Source organism: Mustela nigripes, chromosome 1 (assembly GCF_022355385.1).
Source record: "Mustela nigripes isolate SB6536 chromosome 1, MUSNIG.SB6536, whole genome shotgun sequence".
In the NCBI taxonomy this organism is placed as follows: domain Eukaryota; kingdom Metazoa; phylum Chordata; class Mammalia; order Carnivora; family Mustelidae; genus Mustela; species Mustela nigripes.
The window spans coordinates 246,321,782-246,342,385 of NC_081557.1; the positions used below are offsets into that span (position 1 = coordinate 246,321,782).

The following is a 20,604-nucleotide window of genomic DNA, read 5'->3' on the forward strand; positions in this document are numbered from 1 at the left end:
ATTGAATAAAGTGCTATCCAAAAGTGAAAATCATGTAAAATGATCACTAAAGAATTCATCACTAAAGAATATAAACTGGCTTTATCATTTTGACCCTTCCCAGAGGATCTTTAAAACATACGGCTGATAATGTATTACATATAGGCTACCCACCTTAACCTTATGAAAACATGAGAAATGACTGAAAAAGATGTAACTTACTGCACAAAGTGATACATTGAGGTTGGAAATGGACCCAAGACATGGAATCACCACAGTTTTGTTTTTCTTCTCAGTGATGTAAACAACTTCATGTTGGTCACTAACAGAAGCAATAAATGGAGATCTGTAATCTGGAAGAAAAATTAATTCCCTTAGTTAATGGCATTTACTGAAAAGTTGATTTTGCTTCCAGTTCATAAACTCTAACCAGAGAAGCAAATGATTGAGAATGACATTTCACAGCAGGCAAAGGAATCCACAGACTGGTCCGCTGGTAGATCTCTGGCTCCAAAGATATGCTGCAGAAAGGGTGTGTGTGTATATGTGTGTGTGTATGTGTGAAAATCTGAAAGAAAACCCCTAGAATGAAATTGACTCCTTTCATTAGGATCATCAACAAGTAAAATGTATTTTATAGGTTCCACATTGAAACAGATGAATCATTATGATTTTTTTCAAAATGAAGTAGCATACTTCATTTTTCATATACATTTTCATATACACATATATATTCTTCATAGACACTAAATACTTTTCAAGTACATTAAAGTAATTTTTTAAATTTTAAATTAATTTTGAAGTTAAATCTGTAGTTTACCTACTGAATTTTATTGATGCTTACAAAAAAAGCATATTCTCTTTTTAAGCAAATAATGTCCAAGGGCCATGAAAATAAAGCAATGGATTCCAAAGGATTTTTAAAATAAGCAGAAAACAACTTTTTGATTCAATTATTCAAGAAAAAAATGATGTGGGTATTTTAAGATTGTGAGCACTAGGTATGGGATTCTTTATAAAATAATGATCAGTGGTTTGGGGTTCAGTTTAAAATTCAGCAACCATTAAATCTTCAATGACAAAAACTCAAAAAAAAAAAAAAAACCAATGGCAAAAAGTGAGAAGAAAACTAAAGAGATTTTAATGTCATTCAAACATTGTTCCTACGTATGAATACACCTCTGGAAAAATAGTCCACTCCCCAGAGACAGAGTCGCTGTACTGTGAAATCGTACTTGAAATCTCACAGAGATAATGATTCAGACTGCTATGCCCAACACACCTGATCGAGCATTTCCAGAGCTCTTCAGGATGTCTGGTCAAAGTAAAGAAAGAGTTAATTAAGCCAGAGGGAGAAAGGCAGCTAATTCCCTGCAACAGCAGAAGTTTGATTTCCTTCCCAGCTGGAAAGCACAGAAAGGCAGCCAATCCAGCCCACCACATGCCATAGCCATTATCTTATGAGGCCAAGACCCACTTCCTGGCTCCATCCATTGCTGGAGGGAATGGGGTCAGAAGACGAAGGAAGCAAGGTAGGGACCAGAAGGGACATTAAAGGGCCATCCATAAGGAATACTTCAGTGCTTTCTTTCTCATTGTTAACCCTCATGACAAAAATCTTGGATAGCTCATCTCCTAGAACATTAGGCTTAGACAGGAAGCAGAATTTAATGGTATACCCAAAGACAGGCAATGCATAAATAAACAGTGCCAGGGATTGCTACTTCTGAATATTACCTACTTTCATCCACATACTATGAAATATTACCAAGCTTGCTTACAGAACAAGTCCTTGGGAGCTAAGTTAACCCCTTACGTAAGACTAAAGCTATTCAGTAAATCAGTTCTATTTCAGTATTCCAAAAAAAGGAAATAAACAAAAGAAACCCAAACAACCACCCATCCTCTCAAAATAAAATATTTACTGTAACTCATGAAATGAATTTTCACATGTCTTCAGGTTTCCTGACTTGGGGAGAAGGAAATAACGAGATACTATGGGAGAGGTTCATCTTGTAGTATTTCCAGACAGGCTAAAAGCAGGAAATCCTTGCAATCTTCTGAGAAAGCCTGATCTCCCAAGACTGCCAGATCAAAAGGAGCCAGAAATTCTCGAAGATCTGAGCCTTGTCTCTTTCAAATTCTGCAGAGGAAGGAGGAGGGCATAGAATTCTATCTTGGACTGTGCTCACCCTGGGCAAAAAAAATTCTCAAATATTGTGCAGTCCAGGAATGACATACGTTATTTTGATGTAGTCTCCATTTTCCCACGGCACTGGCCATATTGCACTATTGATGTGTAAATGGAGATATCCAAGATGCTTCTGGAAAAAAGTCTAAGCTATCTTCACCTGCCTCAAATCCTCTGGGATGAAAAAATTTATACAAATATGTAAATAAAATGTCTAAACAGCTCATTTTCACTGAAAAGAAAAATATTTAGTATACCTAAGCAAAGTACTAACTAATTAGTACTAATTATTGTTAATTAGTACTAATGTTAATAACACTAACATTCCCCAAAATTGTATGACAGAATTATAACTATCATCAGTCAGGTCGGGTTTCCACAGGAAAATTAACATAGTAAAAGATTTTTGAAACACTAAAGAAAAATAATTTATATTGTACATACTAAATACATGTAACATTGTGTTTTATTCTACATGGATGTTAAATTGACCTCCATGGTGTCAATCCCAAATTGCAAACTCAAGAAAGATGTTGTATATCATCCAATACCTCACACCACACCAGCAAAGGAAAGAAACACTGTCCTCAAAAAGCCCTTTACGGCAGTATCTTCATTTGCACAAGAGGATGGAAATTGTTTTTCACGAAGTGTAAGTCAGAAAAGAAAAGTTCTCATATACATAAAAGCTCCAGAGCCCTTGGCTGTTTCCCTGGACATTCTTGAGAAAATCTCCTACCCTGTTGTAGATAACCTATCTCTCCACAGAAACCTCTCCGTAACACACCCCTGAAGCCCCCTTTTCAAGGATTTCAGGTTCTTTTTCTCAAATGTCAGAAGGCTTTTTATAAATCCCCGTAGCCAATTGTGAACACAGATTTCCCTTAGAAACAAAGAGCAGAACCACACTAACTGGGCAAGAGATGTAACGGGCCCAAGTTCCAGGACGAAGCAATGAATCTGATTTTCTTTCTCAGAGGAAATCTTGAGAGAAAAGAACTTTGTGTATTCCTCTTGGCAAACAGCCTTTGGAGCGAGCCTTTTGTCACATTCCATTGTCCTTGATTCTTCTCTGCCTGTGGTGTTTTATACCTGGTAAATCAGCTTGGGAAATGAATTTGATGTAACTACTTACCTTGAACATGGACATAAATGGTTGAGGCCTTGTCAGTGTCCCGGTAGAAGCACCTGTAGGCTCCAGTATCATTTCCAATCACTTTTGGGATTGTGAGCGTTTTACAGAAGGGGCTGTCCTTGCACTCAGTCACTGCCACTCTTTTCTCAGAGCCACTCTGATTGTTGGGCCAGAGCCAGTCCAAGTCCCTCTCTCCACTGAAAAATTAATTCCAGGGAAGTAATCATGGGTAATGCCACACTATGAGGCGGTTTCTAAGAAAACAGAAGGTTTGTTTCTCACACTTTTATAAACTCAACAGATAGATTCACCACCTTCTACCAATGACAGACTGAATGGGCAAATGACAAAAAGCCATAAACTCAGCTTCAGACACCACTTATAAGAATTCCTGAGTTTTCTATTAATTAACTTATTTACTCAACAAATATTTCTTAAGCGGATGCTATGTGCCAAGTGTTGTTAAAGTCTGGGGACACAACAATGAACAAATCAGACAAAAACCTATGCCTTTATGGAACTTCAGTCTAGTTAAAAGAAACAGGCAATGAAATAGTAAGTAAACCTCAATGAAGCTGAATTTTTTTTAGTAAAATTTATGGTGTAAGTAAAGTGTAAGGTGGTGATAAGTACTGTGGAGAAAATATAGAATATGCAAAGAGTAAAGAGTTCTGGAGGGAGGGGGCTTGATGAAGCCATATAAACACAGGGAAGAACAGTATTCCAGGCAGAGGGAACAGAAAATGTAAGGGCCTTGGGACAGGAATATCTGAAGTATCAGGGGAATGTCAAGGAAGCCAGAGTCGTCAGGTAACAGTGGCAGGCAGGAATATAAGAAGTGAGGTTCAGAAGGAAGAGGGCGCAATTGTTTCAGAGCCTCACAGAACCTTATACAGACTGCATTCAAACAAAGATTACTTTCATTGTAGCATTTCCCTGCAAAGCCCTAAGAGAGATAGTCCACATTAAAAAAGAAAGAAAAGCAACATCATTGATACTTCTTTCAAAGAATCTGAACTTTCCACAAAGTTGCAGCTACATGAGCAAAGTTACCTTAACACACTCCATGGCTTTTCCAGGACCTAAAAAATTCTTTTGTATGAGTTTTAAAAGGAAGTATGGGATCTTTGGGGATTTTAAATACCCTCTGTTATTGAAGATGGAAAATCCACTAAGAAATGTGTCTTCGGATAGCAAAGCTGGAGAAATAGCACAATTACATGTCTTTTCCCAAGGGCTGGATATGGGTTACCTACCCTTGATAAGGGGATGAGAGTATCCTTTGCAGTCTACAGTCTGAAATAGACCTGTGTCATGTTGACCACTGGTGTTCATCAAGTGTAAGCAATGGCAGTAAGCTGACCAAGGTTCTCTGTGCACCCCTGGTGAGGGCAATATCACCACCCCACATCTCTGCCAAAGACACACTGAGAGGTTCCTGAGACGTCTCCAGGTCACTGCATTAAACCCCCAAGTCTTCTACTTTTCCTTTGGGGGTTGAGGCTATGACACAAAATCTAAATGCTTCTCCCTTTCAAAGAACCTGGCTTCCCCTGTTAGCAAAAAATCAATAGCACGACTTCTTGCTAGCAAATCTTGCTAGCAAAATTCCAGAACATCAAGCCGAAGCATGAAGTCCATTACCTGTACGGAACATGCACTCAGTAATATTAATGACCAAATATCAGACTGCTACTACAGTCATAATTTCATCAGAAAGTAAAATTCCTGGCAAGGGCTAAACAAATGTCCAAGAGCCATTCTGAATATAACAAATATGGTCCCAAACTCCTTCAACTCCATCCCTTAAGGGTAAAAGGGAAAATCCTCAATTTCACTTATTTATTCAATATTTATCAAATGTCTACTATTTACTGTGGGGGGGAGCAGAGAGGAGCAGGAAAACAATTCCAGAAAAATCTTACAAAATTTCTGAGAGAAGAGCTTTCTCATTTTTCATTATTAAATCACTTATTAAAAACCTCACTATTTACAATTACTACAACTCTACTACAATTCTGCTTATGCAGATTATTTTTCCCTCAATAAACAAGGAGTTACTTAACATAGGAAATCTGAATGTAAAATGAATCCTTACCTGCAAGTAATCCGAAGAGTTGTATTAGCCATAATTGTAAGTATGTCTTTCTGTACACTGAGTTTGGGTAGATCAGGGGAAACACTAGGCAAACCTAGAAACAAATTAAATAAATGAATATGGTTGCCACTGAGTCAGACCCAATAGGAAACACCTTCCATAAACAATGCACACTCTATACTTTAAAAGGCCTCTTCAGCAATTCATTGTGTAAAACTGTGAATTTACTTTTCACCATTCCCAGTAAAAGTTCACAAACTGTGTCATAACAGGAAGAATGGGCAGATGGTCATAAACCAACACAAAAGTTCTGCAATTCATGGAGCTAGGGTGGAGTTCCTGTTTTCCTGCATTGCCAACTTCAAGGTCTTACAAAAGGATATAGGACATTGAAACCAAATGAACCTTCATCTGATGATCTCACTCCCTTGGGAAAGGACCCACTGACATTTCTTATAAAGCATAGGATGCACACAGTTGACTAAATTGCTGATTAATGAATACCACTAAGAGAGATTTCTATACAGTTCATCTATGTACCCTGAAGGGGGGAGGAGGGCCCATGACATTGTCTCATTTTCCTTTATCAATTCTCTAGAGCACTTCCTCTGGTAACTGAACTGCCAAAGTTGGAAAACTGTACATTAAAACTAGGTGAGAGGAACTGGGCGGGGGGTGGGGAGGAGGGACATTTGCCAGTGTCCATATCATACACCTTTAATACACTTTTCCTTAGAGAATGGAACTAAAAAAGTGTAATACTAATGAATTAAAATTGGGGAATCTCAAGTTATTAAGCAAAGCTCTGAGCTATCCCTGATACCAAGCTTAGGATACAAGACGCTGTCTTCACCTAAAAATACTGCAGGACAGATTCCTCACCATGGATCGCTCCCCAGCAAGAAAACAGAGTTCTTTGTGAACTACAAGCGAAGAGCTAATAAATGATGACAATCTATCCAAAAAAGAAAAACTGTCTGTTATGCTAGGGCCTTAAGAACAAGATCTCAAAAACATCACCTTAAAAAGTGATGGATGCTGGGTAAGCTTGCAGGTTTCATACGATCCTTAACTCACATCAACTAAGAACAAATGATTCTCTACCCAAAGAAAATGGAAACACTAATTCAGAAAGATACATGCACCCCTGTGTTTATCGCATCATTATTTACACTAGCCAAGATAAGGAAGTAACCTAGTGTCTGTCCATCAATAGATGAGTAGATAAGAAAGAGGTAGATGTCATGGGATATTACTCAGCCATAAAAAAGAATGAAACTTCGCCATTTTGCAACTACGTGGATGGAGCTAGAGAGTATTATTCTAAACAAAGTACGTAAGTCAGAGAAAGACAAATACCGAAGATTTCGCTCATTTGTGGAATTTAAGAAACAAAATAAACAAATAAAAAACAGACTCTTAAATATAGAGAACAAGCTGATGGTTACCGGAGGGGAGGTGGGTGAGGGGACGGGTGATACAGGAGGTGCAGATTAAGAGCACACGTATCATGATGAGAACTCAGTAATGTATAGAACTGATGAATCACTATATTGTAGACCCAAAACTAATAGAACGCTGGTATGTTAATTACACTAGAATTTAAAAAATAAGTAAATAAAAACATTTTTAAAAAGAACCACTGACTCTCAAGGTCTAAACTGGCACTGATCTTGGTGGGTAAATAAGACAGTATTAGCAAATATGAAAAAGTATGAGTAAAGAGACTGAGCAAATATCCAGTGCAAATACCCCGTATATTGAATCTGTGGACCTCAATGTGAACAGCTGCAGACAAAATGAATAACTGCTCACACCTATTCCTACACGCTCACTCAGATGTGCATTTGTAGATTTGTTGATAAATATCATAGGTTTTTTTTTAAGAAAAAAAACTAGAAATTAAGTTATATCAATAAATCTCAGAAACTAATTGGTATCAGTACTGATTTGTGTTTGGGCTAGTAATTCTTAAACTTTAGGATGTGTAAGATATCCTGAGCCCTACAAATCTGCATTTTCACAAATATTTCAGATGACTCGATCACCCACAGTCATAGGACACTCTTGGACAGTTATTGACCTGGCTTATCATGTTCAGTTACTTAGCACAGCATTTTTTTAATATGGAAGGAAATAACTGCACCCAAAGTAGATAAACAATAAAGTGAAGTGTTTAAAAGCAATAGAAAAGACTTTTAACGATGGTGTCTCACTTTAAGATGAGGAAAATGAAAACAACTCATTTGGATGAGTACAAGTATCAAACCTGTCTGGGAAACACTAGGTTAAGAAACACACTGAAAACAGTAACTTAACACAATGTGTACAATAATCCAAATGAGAAGGAACTTAATTATTCACGCACATGAGAAAGAAAATGGTAGTAAAAAAAAAAAAAAAAAAAAAAGCTCTAAATAAGGCATGTTCATCCTACCACCAAAATAAGAGGTTCTTGAAGATCTCTCTTAAATGATTATCAGAGATTATCTCATACTCTAGACTCACTTTCTTATGTTCAAAAAATTAAAGATATGCTCTCCATTCATCGGAAGCTAAGACAATACCATATTATTCTAGAGACATGTATACAACAAAAATCTTTGCAACAAGGCTTTATCAATAAAGATATCTTTAAATTCCTATCTGTAGACCAACCAACATTCAATTTTGTTTTTCTCCATTAAGCTTCATTCATTTTCATCGGCAAGTTTAAGTTCTACTCTTCGGAAAATTCTAAAGAAACAACTGTAAGAAGCACATATGCTGCTACTCAATAAAAAGCCCTTCTATGTTCAAATTCCCTAACCAAAATTAATTAATTTGTGCACTATTACCCTTCCAGCTCAAAGACAGGAAGGAAAAACAACAGTGCCTCTGTTTCTAGAATTTGATGGCACCAATTACAGCCCAATCCAATTAAGCAAGTCACACACTCCAAAAGGGCAACCTCATCATTATATTCAGGACAACCCGATTACAGTTACTAACGCTGCGCTATGAAACACCCCCGGCTTAGAAGCAACTCACTTCTTTGTGGGATACAGAACAACCACATGTTCCAGACCATAAAGGGGGAGAGAGAGGTCTTGTCAGGGACAAATGAGCGTCCCTGGTGGAGCTGGCCCTGATGAACCAAGTCATTATTAAGAAAATTTAATAACTATAGACAGATGATCTTTTTACTGTATATGAGTGTCTTTTTTTTTTTTTTTAAGACATGTGATTCTTTCATTTCAATATAAGGAATTTCTCTCTGAATTATTTGACTTGTTTTCCCCTCCACCTTCTCCCCTTCCTCGCCCTCCAAAGAATGGAAGTCTGGAAATCAACAAACTGTGGCTACAGAAAAGAGATATGAGAAAGAGGCATCGGGCAAGGAAAGCGAAGAGAGAAAGGCAGACATTTGTTGCATCAAGAGCATGGGTGTTCTTAGTCCTGAAGGAGTCTGAAATATACGTGGCAAGGAAAGCGCGGAGTGGAGCTAAATCTAGCTACCTAGTCCCGCAGAGTTAAGTTTTCAGAACGTGAACTTCTGACCATGCGCTTATCCCAAGGACCAAAGCTTTGAAAGGTGACTGTTAACTTGGAGACATTTGGGGAGGCTGTCACAACCCCGGCTTGGAGCCCAATTTCACCTCCTCTCTGCAAGGGAAGTATCATCTTGCACCAAAGAAGGGGGGAAAAGTTTCCCTGAACTGCACCTCATACAGTGGGTATGTTTGTGGGTTCCGACCAGAAGGGAACAGCCCACCGGGGTCCGCTCGACTCCTGCAGAAGCAGAGCTGAGCGCACCATACAGGCGCTCGAAGCAAACCGACTTGCGCTCCCTGCAAGGCGTCCTTCCGCGCGCCCCGGGCTGGAACCGTGCAACCAGCGGGACAAAGTTCCACCGCCTGTTCCCGCCTGCGGGGGCACCTCCTGCCTGCCAACCCCGGGCGCCTGCCTTCCCACCCCAGACCTCTCGAGAGCCTGAGGGTGTGTCGGCCCCGCAGCACTCGCTCCAGCCCGAGGCCCGGTCGGAGACCATAGTCGGGAGCGTGGGGGAAAGGAACTGGGCTCGGGAGACCACCAAATCTCTGGATAATCTTAAACCAATCAAAGAGCCTCAGTTTCCTCATTGGTAAATGAAAAAACTCAAAGTGTCAAGTCACTTTCATCTTTCCAGCTCTCTGATTCCGAGTAAGATCGGCCTCCAGGACCTCTCCGCATCCCCCCATCTCTCCGCCCGCACCCGACCTTTCCGCCTTCCTTGAGTGGGAGTGGGCTCCTTACCCACTGAGGCAGCCCTGGTCTCCACGCAGAGCCACAGAGCGATGGCCAGCAGCGCCTTGCTCTCCATCCCGCACCTCGCGCCGGGCGCAGTGCCCAGGACCCGGGCGCCGGTTCTTTCCCCCTGGGCCTGTCCCGCGAAGAAGGCGCGGAGGTGGAACGGGCGCCGTAGTGCAGGACTGTGGGCGCAAAGGGGCGGGTGCCCTGGCTCCGGCCCGGCTTGCAGGGGCGTCTGCGGGGGCTGGGAGGACAGGAAATCCCCGCTGCGCGACCGCTCCGGGCTTTCGGCAGCGCGCAAGTGATGCTCTGCGCGGGCAGAAGAGACACAACCACCCACCGCCAGCTCTCCCGGGGTCCCGGGACTTAGTGCAGTGCGAGAGCTGGAAGCCGAAACTCTAGAGCTTGGGGGCGGGACTGTGAGGGGCGGGGCTGGGGCGGGGTTCCCCTCGGCCGCCGGCCCCGCCTCTCAGCCGGGTACCAGGCCGCGACCCGCTGCTTCCCGTGCGGATTCGGTCTCCCGGTCTCCCGGCTTGCCTGGGACTGCGTGTGGCCCCGAAACGTCCCAGGCGCACCAACTCCCGTAAGGGCTTCCGAAACACTCCAAGCTTGAGTAGGCTGGGGCCCTCCGAGAGGCGGGTGGGGGCTGCGTGATATCGAAGCAGGGGTCAGCGCTGCTGCAGCGCTGCTCCAGTGCAGGCGAGGGACACGGAGCCTTCAGGAGTACCGAAATTTGCGACCATCTTCTGCGCCCGCGCGTTCCTGAAGTGGCTGGGGGACAGACCGTGGATCAGCAGCAGGTTGAAGCGACCAGGGAAAAGCAGATACTGAGCCCAGGAAAATGCAGGATCGCAAATCGGCGGTGACTGCAGCCTAGTTTGCTTGCCTAGGAAAAAAAAAAAAACAACAACTATAGTTTAAAAATCCGACTCTGAATGTATTTAGTCAGAATATACACATGCTAAGTTCTCCAGCGTGTTTCCTCTTTCTTTCCTATTTCCTCTTACACCTGGCATCCTCAAATGTTTTTAGGTTACCAGCCTAGTCCCCAAAGGCACTTAAATTTGAGACCCTTTACCGGGCTTTCACCAAAAACCTACAGCAGAGAGCTGTAGGCACCCAGGGCTCTAGCACACCCGCACTGTGAGAGCCACCCATCCGAGTGAGGCTCTCTCCTTGACAAGGGACTTTTGTCCACCTTGTTACCTGACAAGGAGCCCCTACTTGACTTTTCCTGAGCTTTTGACCAGGCCCCTTTTCAGGACAGAGCTCCCAGACAAGATACCCTCAGGCCGAGGCAAAGCAGGCCAGCTTCAGTGGAGATGGAATGAAGCAAATGCTCCGGGATCAGACTCCGGGCACACAGAACACTCTGTACCAAACCTCACAGCGATCTCTCTGCATGCGTAGACTCCTCATGGAGCTGTTTGGAGAATTCAGGTCCTTTAGATGCTTTTTCCCCCCTTCTTTTCTCTCCATTTCTCCTCACCTAGAGAGAGACACCAAATTCCTCAAACTTCTTTAAATAGGGATCTTGCAGATCTCTCTGTCTTAAAGGACCATCCTTCAGGGAGATGAAGAGGTAGAATTATTAGTTCTGCATCTAGGCTGAACCCCCCTTCCTGAAATACCCAATGTGAAGTATTGCTTTTCTTCTATTTTTAAGATCACCAAGGGTGGCCTGGGTATAAGTATTGTGTGTTGGCTTTTTTTAATTTAAAATATAACTTGAGGGATGTCTGGGTGGCTCAGTTCACTAAGCATCTGCCTTTGGCTCAGGTCGTGATCCCAAGGGGAGCCTGCTTCTCCCTCTCCCTCTGTTCCTCTCCCCTGCTCATTCTCTCCCTCTCTCTCTCTCCTAAATAAATAAATAAAATCTTTTTAAGAATATAATATAATATAACTTGAAGATCATTCTACATCAACCCGTAAGGTTCCATCTTATTCTTTTTAATAGTGGCATGATGTTTCCCAATAGAGATGTACTAATATTTGATCCAGGAGATAGTTACTGGGAAGAGGCACAGATCTCCTTAAAGAAACTCCTCCCTTCCTGCGAATAAACTTAGCAAATAAAACAGGACAGGCTCTGGCAAAGCTGGACTGGGGAAGGGGGTTGGAACCTGGCTTGGAAAAAGCCATTTTACTCCATTTCCATTTCCATCTCCAAACAATTCTTTTTTTCTCAGGCTTATTTACAATTCATGACACTTCCTCTTCCAGGTCTCACTTAGGAAGATAGTGTCTCCTCCGAATGCAAACCAGAACCTGCAGGCCCGTGGTAATAGCCCCCTTTAGAAGTCTTGGAGGAAATGATGCGTCTTTGATGGCCACAAGACCAGAATTTGGCAGGGTCTCAATGAAATCAGTCTACCACATTCCCTCCCACACAGTACTTAGAAGTGCCTTATGTTCATGAAAAATGACAAAGTCTGTTTTTTGAAAAACGCCTGGTCTATGGGCAACACCCTCCCATTATCTGGCACCAATGAAGTAATTTCGTGACTTAATCCTGCAGTACAGGTACAGCCACGGCCTATCAAAGTGCCCAAGTCTGTTCAGTGCTCCAGAGATGGGATTCAGACACATTTGGGGGTGAAGCAGCAAAGAGTGCCACAGACTCTGGGACCACACTACCTGGGCTTAACCCTCAGATCTACCTCTTACTATCCATGCAATCCTTACCTATTTATTGGTTGCATACCTATGAGACACAAAAGATGATAATAGTACCTACTTCATAGGGTTTTTTGTAAGAATTAAATGAGTTATTTCACATAAGGCACTTAGAATAAGACCCAAGAGCTGGTGAGCACACTTAGTACATAGTAAGCAACTAATACATAGGAAGCATTCTATGAAAATCAGTCATGCTACATACAGTGTGTGGCCGCCTTTGTGCTACAGAGATCTACACTGAAAATAAGGCTCACTCATTCAATAGCAGTTTTTGAGCACCTACTATGTGCTAGGCACTATAATAGAGACTACAGGGTTTTGGGTTTTTTTTTAAGATTTGTTTATTTATTTATTTCACAGACAGAGACCACAAGGAGGCAGAGAGGCAGGCAGAGAGAGAGAGAGGAGGAAGCAGGCTCCCCGCTTGAGCAGAGAGCCCGTGCAGGACTCGATCCCAGGACCCTGAGATCATGACCTGAGCCGAAGGCAGAGGCTTTAATCCACTGAGCCACCCTGGCGCCCCTAGAGACTACAGTTACAATGCTGAAAATAAAGGCAATATGAGCAGAAATGAGCTGTCATCACGTAGCTCCCTTTAGGGCAACTTTAACTCAGTCACAGAGTGTTCTATATTCTAGCTACTTCTTTGGGTTTCATGCACACTGAATATACATTGTTCATATCACCAAAGCATGCTACATAAATTATACTCCATGATGCCAAATTTGGCTCCATCACTATAAACATTTTGGACTTCATATGTTAAAAAGTAAAAATGAAGACTAGCAAAAATTTAATAATTGTGGAAACTGGATGTTGAGTATATATGGGTTCATTTCATTTCATTTCATTTCTCTTTACTATTACATGTTTAAAATTTTCCGTGCTAAAAAAATTTTAATGTAACTTACCCAAAATGATGCCTGATCTAGTATACTGTCACTAACTTTTCCACATCAGTATCTTGACATTACCTCTGGGACATGGTTGAGACAAAGAGGCAGATGGATGAGAATTTCTATACCACTTCATCAAAAGAAGAAAGTGTTACTTTTATAAATAAAAAATATAAAGATCAACTCTCTCTTCTAGTGTCTGTTATATTTTCAAATACTGCCATTTGTTGATTACCTATTTGCATAACACTTTCCCATGTTTACTTCTTTTAATTTGTGTCCAATATTTGTTTATGTTGTAACTTACAAGAGCTTATGACTTGCCAGATGTTGGCTTGATTTCGTAGCACATCTGTACTCATGACTATCATGTCATGGGAGATTATAAACATACCCTTTATCTCTCATTCACCTTCCTTCCACACACACATTTATTTCACTCTCTGTGTGACTTATTTTTTTAACTTAAACTTAAAATATATGTGTATATTCAAGGGAAAAAAAGGCTATGTCCCCGCAAAGCCAGGTTTGACTTGCATGTTTCTATTAGTGGTTGGTTTTATTCCTAAACTCTAACATTCTAATAAATATAAAACAAATTCCTTTTTGTGAAATGGATGAAACAGAATCTAATTACTTGCCACCCACAAAGGAAAAATCCCAGTTACTTTAAATAATTATGTCTATGTGCCCTCCCCAAACTATCCCATTCAGTTTCTTGTTATAGCTCACATACATATAAATAAAACCATTTTTTAAAGTGGAAAGCAAGCAAGGAATTTAAATAATCAACTGAAAATTCACACAGCACAAGAGAAGGATGTTAGAAAATAATAAAAGTAGCCAACATTCATCACGTACCTCCTTTGGGCAGACACTGTTCCGAATACTTCACTTCATCCTTTGCTTGAACCTTAGAACATCCCATGAGGGCAGCAATCATTATTAGCAAATCTTAGTAGAAAAAAGAAGTAGGGGTGCCTAGGTGGCTCAGTGGGTTAAGCCTCTGCCTTCGGCTCAGGTCATGATCCCAGAGTCCTAGGATCGAGCCCCGCATCGGGCTCTACGCTCAGCAGAGAGCCTGCTTCCTCTCTCTCCCCACCTGCCTCTCTGCCTACTTGTAATCTCTGTCTGTCAAATAAATAAATAAAATCTTTAAAAAAAAAAAAAAAGAAAAGAAAAGAAAAGAGAAGTAAAGACAAGAAATTTTTTATTTTTAACTTCAGTAGTATTCCTTTGCCTTCCTAAAAGTCTTGCCCCAAAAGTGCTTTATCTGTTTGCAAATAATGGATGCATAATTTTCTCACCGTTAATCAATGACATAATAGAAGCCAAGACACTCTTTACTTTTTTAGAGAAGAAGGAGGTGGAGGAGATTTGGGGAGCACTTACTATGTGCCAGGTAGTTTCCTTGGATTATCTTCTTTTAACATTTACAATTACCCAATGTAGAAGATACTCATAGTGGCTTGTGGCAAGGGCGGGGGTTGCAGGGGTGAGGTTTAGTTTTAGCTTTTCTAAAATCCCACAAGAGGTGGAGTCAGAACTGAAAGACAGAGAGGTATTAAACACCCAAGAGAGATCCCTCCAAGCACATAGAGATAGTTTCTTATTGAGGGTTGGTCTCTTTCAAGGGATGAGACTGTCAGTCAATGCCACTGGCTTCCACAGCCTCTCTATGATGATCACTTCCATTTTCCCAAGCAGATAGTAGGCCAAGGGTGACTTAGGAGAATCACTCTGGGACAAATGACCAAGAAAGAGGAAACAAACTGAGGGTTACTGGAGGAGAGGTGGGTGGGGGGGATGGGGTAACTGGGTGATGGGCATTAAGGAAGGCGTGTGATATAATGAGTACTGGGTGTTATTTACAAATGATGAATATGAACTCTACATCTGAAACTAATGATAAGTAATTGAATTTAAATAAAATAATAATAAAAAAGAAATATATGTTCTACACAGGGAGAAAAAAAAAAGAATGAAGGGCAGGATCTCCCCTTTACCCACACTAGGAATCCCAACCTGGTGGATCCTCACGTTGCTTCCAACCTCTGTCCCACTGATCCTTTCCTCTAAAGGAAAGTAGTTTTTACTATACACATAATTATTTGTGCATTTAGGACTTGGGACATTTCTTTTCCATCATGGATTTTTATTTATTTATTTATTTATTGGTCCTTTGGTCTCCTGGAAAAATTTTAGTCAACCTTCAATACTCAGGTCAAACGTCCTTCCCAAGTGGTATGTTTTAGTTTTCTGTTTCAAGTCTTCTTCGATTGAAATCTTCTCAGAAGAAATAATCAGGGGTTAAGTCTTACCTGAGCAAGTAGTTGAGTCTAAAAGGATGGTTTTAAGTTTTAATAAGAATGGTGAAATGCATAATGATTATGCTTATTTAGTAAAATGTATCTTCTGTACTATAGACTTATGGGGACATGCCTAATTAAACAGAGCTATTGTCAAAGATACCATGGGGTGCAAATTATATATGCTAGCTATGTATCACATATCTTACATTCTTAAATTCACGTTTAAGTAATAGCCATACATTTAATAAATATATCCAGAGCTTTGTTGAATTTATACTTTTTTCTAGACAAATCAATATGAATTATTATGTTATTCACAGAGCTAAGAAATTGCTTTCCTTTTCCTGTATACACACAGCACTTACATGATATGATACATAATATATTCATATGTTTATGTGAATGATTCGCCCTCAAAAGCAGACATTAGATCAAATTCATTTTGTATCCTTAGTGCCTAACATTTCATGCATACTCACCTCTCAATACATTGATGGATTTCAAATGATTTTTGTCATCTTCCTTTCTGCTGGTCTTTATTTTTCCTTCGCCTTTTCCCCCCCAGAATCACATGTCTCTTGGGTATCCTCACAGTTATCTTTACAGAGCGTGACTTGTTGAGATAAAGAAAACTATACAATGGCAACATAGACACAGGCAGAATGAAAAAGTTCTTAATTTCTTAAGCAGGGTCCATTGGAGTTTTGTTTTTGATCTTAAGTAATGAAGAAAAAGGAAAAAAACATTTATTAGATTTGCATGTGCTATACAAGAAATGTGTGACTTGAATTTCACGCCAGTGTCTTTTGCAGATTGTAACCATTTTCCAGTGAATTAAGACCATCTCCCCTTTTAAAAACTTATCAAAATTTTTCAAGAACTGAATAATGCTTTTGTTTTTTAAGCCTTTGTTTCCCAGCGAATAGTTACAAGTCACTCATCCTTCATAGGAAAAATACATGCACTTCCAGGTTAGTCGTACAAGATTTCAGTGCTGTTCACATTTTTACAGAATAAAGAGTGTTCCCAGTAACGTTGCTTCACCAGCACTAAGAGCTAGTCAATGACAGCAGAAAAGTTTTATGTTCTTTGTATATAAATATAGTCTTCAGAGTTTCCAAAACATTGGTGAGTAGTCCCTTGAGGCACAAGTAAAAATTCTCTCTCTGAGCAGTATTTTTGAACATTCACTTCTAATACTTCACTACCTTGGTGCACATTTTAAAAAAGAAGAGAAAAGAAAACCCACCAAATGAAACTACTCACCAAGGGAAACTCCACACAGAGGGAAATTTTTAAATAGTATAAAAAATACAATTTCAGATCTAACTGATAATCATCCAAAAATTGGTCAGGCTGGTTATAGGCACAGGAAAGGCCATAAGGGAGTCATTTTATGCATCTGACCACATAATATAAATAGAAGTTCCAGATGTGGAGAAAATGAGTCTAGTAACAAAGCAACACATCGAAAATATTAGACGTTAGAATAGTCTTTGGATTGTGTACAGAAACACTTGCATTTCTCTGTCCTAAGAAAACTTGACCTTGCTTTTCCCTAAGGTACTTCATTGTCTGTAACTTTTACCTTTCCTTCATCATAGAGGTTCTTGAAAGAGCAGAGGCTGTCCTTCACCCTCTCTCTTCAAGGACAATAGCTTCTTCTCAGTCTTGACTCTGCTCAGCATCTCTACAATATCCATCCTGCTGTCCATCCCCTTTTGAAGCTCTGCCTTTGTCTGATGTTCATAATACTGCACACACCTGTATCTTCAGCCATCTCCAGCTTTCAGAGGCTTGAGCTCCCTTGTTCAACTCTAAACACAGGGAATCTCCACATTCATTTTTGGTCATCCTCCTATGTGCTTTTCTACAACTTTCTCAGGGAACTCATTTCCCTTCACGATGTTAATTATTCTCCTTGTGGGAATCACTTACAAAATTGTGCTTTCCATCTCTGATGTACTGCAGTAGCTCCAGACTCTAATCTCCAACCCTTCCTACACTTCACTGTGTGTATGTTCCACGGATGTCTTAAATTTGAAGTGTCCAAAAACTGAACTCTTCATCACTTCACTCCCACTCTGCCTCCTCCAGCATTCTCAAGGGCAGAGTCCTTCTCGACACTATACTCCGTACTTTATAGGCACAACATTTCCTTGTCTTTCCCTTTCCACCCAAATCCAATCTGATCTACATTCTGTCCATCTCATATTAATCCACTCCTTATTTCTGTTCATCAAACTGCCTTGATTCATGACCATTTTGCCTTTGTCCTGGAATATTCCAGTCCATCCATCACTCTGCTGCCAGAGTTATCTTTCTAAAACACAAGGTTCAGCTGTCTTTTATCTCTGACAGTTGGCACTTACACACAGCATAAAGCCCCAAATCCTAAGCCTGGTGTTCAAAGGCTTCATTCTTTGCCAGCTTCCTGTTTTTCTAGGTTACCTTTCAATGTACCATATACATACTGTATAGTCCAGCCAGACAGGGTCCACTGACCTCTTCCAGAAAATGCCTCAGATTTTCTTGTCTCCAGGCTTATGCTCAAGATGCTCTCTTTGCTTGGGATGTACTTTATTCTATCTGCCTGTAGGAGGCTAACATCTCTTCAAAACCAGGTTCCAGGAAGTTTTTCCATCCCTGCCCTTCCTGCCCTGCCCACGTGAATTACTGTCTCCCTGACTACAACAGTCAGGATTTCTTGGGTTTTAAGCAACAGAATAGTTAACTTGAGCTGCCTTAATGTAAAGGATCATGTTGCTGTAAGTTATAAAACTACCTGGCTTCAGGTAGTTTTGTCGAGAGTCTCAGTGTGTCATCCTGCCATTTTTCTGTGATCTTCTCAATTCTGCTCTCAGGATCTCTTCATAGTTGAAAAAAAAATGGTTGTATATCCTCATAATAAACTGTCCACAGAAAGAGAAAATTCTTTGCTGGAAGAACTTGAGAAATACTGAAGAAGACTCTTTGTCTTCAGGAAAAACTTCTTGTATCTCATTTGCCTACATCCCTATACCAATTATAGGAACAGTGTCTTAGCCCATTCAGGGTTATTATAACAAGAAACCATAGACTGGGTGACTCATAATCAACAGAAACTTATTTTTTCCAGTTCTGGAGTCAGAGAAGTCTGAGATCAAGTTGCCAGCAGATTTGGTGTCCAGTGAGGGCCCACTTCCTGCTTCATAGAAAGTCATCTTCCTGCTCTGTCCTCACATGGTGCAAGAGGTTGAGAGGGTCCTCTGTGGTCTTTTTTATAAAAACACTAATCCCATTCATGAGGACTCCATCCTCATGAACTAATAACCCTCCCAGAGACCCCACCTACCAATACCATCAACTTTGGAAGTGAGAATTTCAACATATGGATGGGGGGGGGTGCACTTAAACATTTAGATCGTAGCAGGCAAGAAGGATGCCAATAGGATTAGTTCAATCAGAATCCAACCCTGCAATTCAGAGTGGGGTTGATAACATCAAAAACATATCACTGAAATGAGGAAGGGATTATTTCTCAAAGAAAAATCTGGAGGACTTTTTTTTTTTAAAAGTAGGCTCCACACCCAGTTTGGAGCCCAACACCGGGTCTGAGATCAAGACCTGCGCTGGTATCAAGAGTCAAATGCTTAACCAACTGAGTCACCCAGGTGCCCCTTGAAAGATTTTAAGAAAGCAAGGAGAGACGGTTTTTAGGGAGACAACCAACCAATGACCCCAATGTTCCTCATACTCCCAAAACCCATCATTCAGTATCTGTTGTGGCCTATATGATACTCTGCTTTACATCAGATTTATTTGGGTTATGTGTGTCTGTCTTCCCCAAAATATTGTGAGATAGAGGGCAGGCTTTGTACAGTTTTCATAATTGTTTTCTCTAAACTTCTAGTTAATTAAAGACATGACTTTTCCTTCTTCCTGTGAAATAATTCCCTTTCATCCAATGGTATTATTATAGCAGTAACTAGCATTTATTGGGTTACCATATGTCAGGTCCTGTTGTAAACACTTCATGTGTTGACTCCTTTAATCCTTACCAACAACCTACAAAGTAGATACTATTATTGTCTTTATTTCATAGATGTAGAAACTAAGGCTCAGAGAGGTTAAGTAACTTGCCCAATGCTATATAGCTTGTGGTAGAGCCAGGAACTTGCCAGGGCAGAATGAATCCAAAGTTACACTTGAAAGAAGACTCTTAATGCTGGTTCATAGCTTAATAAAATATACCTCCTGGTAAAATAGTCATGAAGCTGCTTCTTGTGTTTCAGCTCTGAGATCATGACCTGTGCTGAAGGCAGAGGCTTAACCCACTGAGCCACCCAGGTGCCTCATGCTAGTTTGTTCTTGTATTAAAACAACCATCCAAGTTTTGACAAGGCTCCTGGGATGATGTATCTGAGGATCATTCAATCTCATATCTTCACCCAAAACTATCCTCTGGGCCTCAATATCTTCTTCCTGATCTGATGTCCAATATCAAATGCTTCATGTCTTTCAGCTCATGATCATAAGACAATAAACCCATGAGGAACTAAGGCTGGGTCATATTTGGAGTTATTCCTGACAATAATTCTTACAGGACAGTGTGTTGGTTGACTCCTTAGAGCTGTTCATCCTGTGAGATGAAATTCATAGAACTATGGGGGCCCTCAAGAGATGATACAACCCAGTCTCCTGTATTCAATGAATCATTACCTTCTAAAGACAGATCTTGACTCTGTGCATTGAAAAGATCTTCCACAGCCACATTTGGCAACACAGAATTTCTTCCAGCATGTGACTATGACAGAGTCTTCCTGAGATGTCAACACCATGAGGTCTTGCACCATGTTCTGTACTCAGAATTCTGCTGTAGTGCCAGAGACCTGTTCCTTGAGTACAAGTAGCAGACTGTCCAGTAATCTCAATTCTCTCATGAAATTATTAATTTCCTTTTTAATGGCAAGGTAATCATGACATATCAATGAAAGCACCAGAATTTTAGACTTTTTGAACGTATTCCCCATGAATTAGCTATATCGTTCATGTTTTATGTAAGA

General features: G+C 40.6%; 1 protein-coding gene across 1 annotated transcript in view; it reads right to left on the reverse strand.

Annotated features, from left to right (window-relative positions):
• KDR (kinase insert domain receptor) overlaps positions 1 to 10,055 on the reverse strand; it is a 43,770-nt gene extending 33,715 nt beyond the window's left edge. Inside the window, exons 1-4 of the mRNA XM_059384164.1 lie at positions 9,679 to 10,055; positions 5,404 to 5,497; positions 3,306 to 3,502; positions 202 to 332 (exon numbers count right to left, since the gene is read on the reverse strand). Of these exons, the coding sequence (XP_059240147.1) occupies positions 202 to 332; positions 3,306 to 3,502; positions 5,404 to 5,497; positions 9,679 to 9,745 (489 nt within the window). The 5' untranslated portion in view covers positions 9,746 to 10,055. The remainder of the gene's footprint in view (positions 1 to 201; positions 333 to 3,305; positions 3,503 to 5,403; positions 5,498 to 9,678) is intronic.
• Positions 10,056 to 20,604: the final 10,549 nt, after the last annotated feature.